Source organism: Gymnoscopelus braueri, assembly GCF_963280865.1.
Source record: "Gymnoscopelus braueri genome assembly, chromosome: 11".
Classification (NCBI taxonomy): domain Eukaryota; kingdom Metazoa; phylum Chordata; class Actinopteri; order Myctophiformes; family Myctophidae; genus Gymnoscopelus; species Gymnoscopelus braueri.
In genome coordinates this window covers 8,977,077-8,984,433 of record NC_137613.1, presented here as the reverse complement: position 1 = coordinate 8,984,433, position 7,357 = coordinate 8,977,077, and the positions used below count along the sequence as shown (strand labels likewise).

At 38.0% G+C, this 7,357-nt stretch overlaps 1 protein-coding gene across 1 annotated transcript; it reads left to right on the top strand.

Moving 5' to 3' along the window:
- Positions 1–6,763, top strand: LOC308095075 (lens fiber membrane intrinsic protein-like). Its single transcript, XM_080442001.1, has 5 exons — positions 1–124; positions 3,403–3,611; positions 4,669–4,818; positions 5,087–5,221; positions 6,526–6,763. Exons 2-5 carry the CDS (start codon positions 3,437–3,439, stop codon positions 6,585–6,587), a joined length of 522 nt encoding a protein of 173 aa, XP_080298127.1. The 5' UTR covers positions 1–124; positions 3,403–3,436; the 3' UTR covers positions 6,588–6,763.
- The last annotated feature ends 594 nt before the right edge of the window (positions 6,764–7,357 follow it).

Genomic DNA, 7,357 nt, shown 5'->3' with positions numbered 1-7,357 from the left:
GTTGGAAGCATCACTCCCTCCATCTATCTATCTATCTCTCCCTCTATCTTTTCCCCTTGCATCCCTCTCTTCCTTGAACCTCAGGAACGGTGGTCAAGAGGGTGCATTTTCCAGAAGAAACAAGGTAAGACCTATCCTAGGCTCCTGTGTTGGAACGGTATACAGATGTTAATATTGTCTTTAAATAGAGTTATGGTCCTATACTCCATTGGCAGTGGTGGAAAAAGTACTATGCTAAAAGTATCAATACTGCAATGTAGAAATACTCTACATTGCACTGTTACAGTTACAAGTAAAAGTCCGGAATTAAAAATCGACTTGAGTTAAAGTACAAAAGTATTGGTATCAAAAGGTACCAAAAGTAAAAGTACTCATCAGGCAGAATTTCCCATTTCACAAGTTTTCAAATGCTGTATAAATGTCATTTGAAAATAGCAGATCTACAAGCTCACAATGCGTGGCATCGCGACGCATTGTGAGCTTGTAGATCGGCTGTTTTCAAATGGTCGAAATGTATATAGGGCTGAAGTGGTTAATGTATGTTTTGTAATAATAATACAAATCTACAAAGTAACTAGTAACCAAAGTTTTCAAATAATTGTAGTGGAGTAAAAGTACAATATTTGCCTTTGAGATGTAATGGAGTAGAAGTAAAAGTATTGGAAAATGGGAAATACTCCACTAAAGCAAAAAAGAAAAACAACCTCAAAATTGTACTTAAGTACAGTACTTGAGTAAATGTACTTAGTTACTTTCCACCACTGCTCCATTGGTTGCTCGGCTGGCATCATCACCGCAGCAGCGAGGTGAAAAAGCCTTCTGTATAAAGACGGTTTTCACCTGCCTGGGAGCTTTACATAACACCTGGTCAACTCTCTGTGGTTGCTGCTGCGCGTCTGTCTGGATGAAAAGCAAACATAATATGGCTGTCGAAAAGTTTGTAGACGTTTTTTTGAATGGACTTGGTTTGAAACGCTTCAGTGTTCATTTTGACAGCAAATTCTGATTTAGTCTTATAGTCTTTTGAATAACACACCATTTAGTTTTTGTCCTCTTTTAGTCATCTGAAATTGTTCAGTCTTAGTCTAGTCTTAGTCGACTAAATATCAAAATCTTAGTCTTTTAGTGTTTTAATCTTAGTCAACAAAACTAACAGTGACTGCATGGAGGCTCAGCAGGAATTATTCTTTATGTGTCTATAACCTGAACATGAATGTTCATACTGGGTGATGTTTCTGATGTCATTTTTTTTTTTTATATCTGCTTGATATTTAGTTTTGTCTTATTGGCTGGCTCTGTATGTTTGTTTTAAAACACATTTACAGTGATTTGTGTTAAGACATTCACAATGACCTATTTTTATCTTTGTCTTTTGTTTTGTTTATCCAGTCCTGTATGTTATTGACAATACAACTGATATGTTGGTGTTCCATTATTTATTATCATATGATGGTACTTTTGTGTTCTGTCAATCACACTAAACAAAAAATGGTGCTGACCTTAACCCTAAAGGTGGTTCTTTGGCTTTAAAAAAAAAAATGAATTCCAGTCTCCATGGGGTGACTAATCGATAGGATAAAAAGTCATTTTAGGGGTGAACTATCCCTTTATAGGTGCCACGTATATAGCACTTTTGTCAAATGGTGCTAAATAGAACCACTACAGGTGCCTAAACTATAAGCTAAACAACCAGTAGAAAATTATACATTGACTTTATTATTATTGTTATTTTGGGTTATACCTTATCAATCCCATGGGGGGGAAAAAGAAAATCAGTTTCAGCTTCACCCAGTTGATGGCTACTCAGATGGTTATGATGATGAGAGCTTGGGGGAGAGCAGGGGACCAGGGTCGGGAGACGAACCTAAGCCAAGGCCGCCCAAGGTGTTTCTTTGTATGTATATATATATATATATATATATATATATATATATATATATATATATATATATATATATATATATATATATATATATATATATATATATATATATATATATATATATATATATATTTTACATATACATTTTTTTTTTTTTTTTTTTTTATTTTTTTTTTAGTTTTGTCAATAGTCTTTTGAATAAAATTCCATTTAGTTTTAGTCATATCTTAGTAATCTGATTTTTTATAATTTTTTTATCTAGTTTTAGTCGACTAAATATCATAAGATTATAGTCGACTAAATCTACAGTTGATTTAGTCGACTAAAATGTATTTAGGCGGTGCCTTGATGGCGTCGTAATGGCTGATTTTACACTTGGTTGCATGAGAGCGCAACACCCGAGCGCAACCAACCATGAAATGAATGTCTCAGTTCTACTGGATCTCTTCTCCACTATAGTCACTCCCTAACATTTCAGTCTAGTTTTTATTTGTTGACGAAATTGTCAATATATTTAGTTTTAGTCATCATAGCGTAGTTTTTTTATTTAGTTTTTATCTAGTTTTCGTCAGTGAAAAAAGGTAGTCGACGAACATTTTTCGTTATAGTTTTAGACGACGAAATCAACACTGGTACACATGCTACGAGTACACTATACAATACATACATTTACAAGAGTATGACATTGATTGCCGTTGCACATACAGTAGTCATGCGGAACCATGTTGAGCTCCTTTTTTTTACAACTGAACCCAAGATATCATGATTTGAAAATTTGCTGCTCCATTCACTTCCTGAACTGAAAAAAAAAAACGTACTGAAAAAGGCTGTATCTCGGCTCCTAAGCACTTTTTTTTTTACGATGAATTTTTGGCTCTGGCACTGGGACAACACGGCCAGAAATAAGTCTGGCACTGAATGACCGGGAACGCATCTGTGTGTCATTTTTACATTTCTTTGGCTATTCAAAAATAGCAGATATACAAGCTCATATAGCATGGCACCGAGTGCCACGCTACGAGCTTGTAGACCTGCAATTTTTGGGGGGAAAAGTCGTGAAAATGTGTGCAAATCTTTGAATACATATTTTTTAAAGCGAACATTTGTAAAAATATGTTGTTCCAGGGCAGATAAACAAGCTCATAGCGCGGCACAATGAGCTTGTATATCTGCTATTTTTTGAATAGCCCGAGAAGTCAAAAATAATGGTTATACTGTAGCTCAAATCTTAAAATGACACAGACGCGTTTCCCGGATTTGAATGGGGTTATTAACCTATTCAGACCTGGAACGCATCTGATTTCTTTGGCTATTCAAAAATAGCAGATCTACAAGCTCATAGCGCGGCACCGAGTGCCGCGCTATGAGCTTATAGATCTGCTATTATTATTATTATTATTTTTTTAAACTGTTAGGATTTAGAAAACATTTCTAGGAATCGCCTTAGGTCTTGAATGGGGTTATTAATCATTTCACACAATGTTAATCCATCCTTTATCTCCCGTGGGTGCCAGTGACAGGTGCTCTGCGGCAGCCCCTCTATCTCAGCTCAAGATGTACAGCTTCATGGGAGGGGGTCTCTTCTGTGCCATCGTGGGCAACATCCTGCTGGTGGTGTCCACCGCCACGGACTACTGGATGCAGTACCGTCTGTCCGGCAGCTACGCCCACCAGGGGCTGTGGAGGTACTGCATGTCCAACAAGTGTTACATGCAGACCGACAGCATAGGTAAGGCCCGGGCCGTCATTCACTTATACAGGATGTTGTGAAGCAACATTCCTCTCAGCCAGGATAAGCAGTGATGAGAGGAATGCATTACATATATTCATTATTATTATATTATGTAATAATAATAATAATAATAATAATAATAATACACTTTCAGTGGTGGAAAAAGTACTCACATGTTTAACTTAAGTAAAAGTATCAATACTGCAATATAGAAATACTCCGTTACAAGTAAAAGCTCACAATGCGTTGCGATGCGACGCATTGTGAGCTTGTAGATCTGCTGTTTTCAAAAGAATTTGTCACATTTGAAATGGGCCATTCTGCATAATGAGTACTTTTACTTTTGGTACTTTAAGTATATTTTGATGCCAATACTCTTGTTATTTTACTCAATTAAAATTTTAATTCCGGACTTTTACTTGTAACAGAGTATTTCTACATTGCAGTATTGATACTTTTACTTATAAGTAAAACATGGGAGCACTTTTTCCACCACTGGAGTCTGGTAGTCCTTGTTAGGAACACACCCAGCAAAGTCCAAATGATGCCACCTGAGAAGTGGCCTACAGTAGCATGGTCCTTGAGAGTGAAACCTGCATGACCTTGGTTGTCATTGTACCCCATATAACCTCAAGTTCATCCTCACAACCTTACACAGTAACATCTGTTAATGTGTACAGCAGATAACTGTGCATTTCTGTACAGATTATTATCATTATTATGTTTTAAATGAGGCAGTGCCTGAGTTTAGATGGAGGAAAAAGGCAAGATATTTTTAAGATGGTGTTGATTAATTCAACACTAACTTAAAAAAAAAAATCCTTTTGTGTTTTTTTTAGATTAACATCTCTTTGTGTTACAGTTCATAGTGAGCTCTGTCCTGGCACACAGTACAATCCTCAGTGTTAATTTATCCATTTGTAACTCTCAGAGTTAAATTAATACTGAGGAGTTTACTGTGCAGACACCTGATCAATAAATCAAAGATGTCAGGAAGATGTTATTCCACATACAATCACTGATGATTTGTCCCCTCCTGTCTGTCCCTGTGCAGCTTACTGGAATGCCACCAGAGCCTTCATGATCCTGTCGGGCATGGCATGCTTCTCGGGCATCATCGCCGGCATCATGTCCTTTGCCCACTTCTCATCCTTTGAGAGGTTCAACCGCTCGTTCGCTGCAGGGATCATGTTCTTTGTTTCCAGTAAGTCCTAACCCTATACACGCTATAGGCTACACGTATACGCACTGGAAAATCCACAGTGTTAATTCAACTCAATACACAAATGGACCAGTGCACTGCAAGAGGCCTATTTTTAAACATAACAGGTCCAAACACAGAGGGTTTGGATATACAAACATGTATATACACGTACACACACACACACATATGCTATAAGCACACATGCACAGTGACGCACACACACGCTCGCACCATGAATAACAATCTCAATTCTCCCACCTTTTCCCAGCTTTCTTTGTTCTGCTGGCCATGGCCATCTATACTGGTGTGACGGTCAACTTCCTGGGCAGGCGTTTCGGTGACTGGCGCTTCTCCTGGTCCTACATACTAGGCTGGGTGGCTCTGCTCATGACCTTCTTTGCAGGTACAGTATAAGAGACAGAGAGAACCCACAGACACGCTGCTCTCCAAAAGATGAACCACAATGTTATCCTAATGTGAACCTGGGCAGATGAAACAACAACAGCAGACTCTGTGGTGTTCTTAAAGTGTATCATCTGCATTATGTTGCTGATATAAAGGGATAGTTCACCAAAAAAAAAATCTTATTTTCTATCAATGACACACCCCATGAAGCCTTGAATTCAGATGTTCTTGTTTTGTCGCATTCCTAAGGCAATAATTTAACCGGCGGAAAGATGCTAATGTCTCCGGTAGGAGCCGCCACCGGTCATCAAATTATTGGCTTAGGAATACGACAAAAAAGCGAAAAATCAAGTCATGAGTTCAAGTCTCCATGGGGGTGTGTAATCAATAGGGAAAAAAACATTTTGGGGGTGAACTATCCCTTTAAGGTCATATGTGCTTTACAAGAGTATGGAGGTTGTTTTCAATAGCTAGCTTCAAACAGAGCAATGATGGGTGCAACACGTTAATGATGAAGTCAGGAGGACCACATACATTATATTAGTTGACACCATATTATTATTCGGTGGGCCAATTGAAACCAAAATGCTGCCTGTTTACCATGCAGTAGAAATCTCTCTTCAGCTAGAATTCTCTTCACTGCTAGACTGTTTAAAGCAGCATGTTCTGTAATCTACACAGTAGGCCATGCAAGATATCAGAGGTGGAAAGTAACTAAGTACTTTTACTTAAGTACTCTACTTAAGTACAATTTTGAGGTATTTGCACTTTACTTGCGTAATTCCAACTTCCAATACTTTTACTTCTACTCCACTACATCTCTGATCCAAATATTGCGCTTTTACTCCACTACATTTATTTGAAAACTTTAGTTACTAGTTACTTTGCAGATTTTGATTATTATTATAAAACACACATTAACCACTTCAGCCCTATATACATTTCGGCCATTTGAAAATAGCAGATCTACAAGCTCACAATGCGTTGCGATGCGACGCATTGTGAGCATGTAGATCTGCTATTTTCTAAATATTTGTTTACATTTGAAAACCGAAATGGGACATTCTGCATAATGAGTACTTTTACTTTTGGTACTTTAAGTACATTTTGATGCCAATACTTTTGCACTTTTACTCAAGTACATTTTGAATTCCGGACTTTTACTTGTAACAGGGTATTTCTACATTGCAGTATTGATACTTTTCCCACCACTGCAAGATATTCCTTGTTGGGCCCCTGTGTGTGTGCATCAATGACTGAACCACGCCCTCGCCCCCCCCCCCCCCTCTTTGTCTGTTGCAGGTATCTTTTACATGTGTGCCTACAGAATGCATGAATGCAGGAGAGGGACTGGCCCACGCTAGAGGGGGAACGGCCACCCAAGACTTTCTTCTTTTAGGAAAAAGAGGATAGGGCTTCATCGAATGGAAGCCAGTCCGGAGACAGAAATATATTCTAATCGTAGCGGTCAGAACTGATCTAGAACCCCCAGAGATGATGTCTGACACTATTGACAGAGACTAGGAACTGATCCAGAAAGACTCCTCGTGATTTCATTAGGTCATGTTTGTGATAATAGTATGAAGAAGAATTTCATATAGTACTGTTTTTACCTTAAAATGACTTCACTGCTTTCATTCAGGATCATTTTAAAATATGTGAGGGGGAAATACATCACTAATCTGAAACATGTTAATATGACACAGTTTTCAATAAAGTTGCTCTTCAATTTGTCTTTGTTGTGATGTATTTAATTCCCTATGCCACCACTAGAGGTCAGCACTAAGCCTCTTATTTTCCTCTACAGTAGAATAGCCTCAGTTTCACTGATAATTGTGTGTTGGCTGGGGACTCTCTGTGGCAGTGAGTGGAGGGCCTCTCCTGGATGCGATCTTCTCACTCACCCGTGATTCAATATTAATTAAAGGTAGGGTAAGTGATATTCATTTGTTATAATAAGTGTTACATCTCTATATATTCTGATAGTACTCATTGCTATAGAGTGTTTGCTCAGTAACAGGGGTCTATATCCAGCTCTTTAATACATAGAAAATGCATTTTCATACCAATACCAATTTTACCCAATCAGGAGAGAGAACTCATACAGGATACAGGATAAACAAGTGAACTTGGA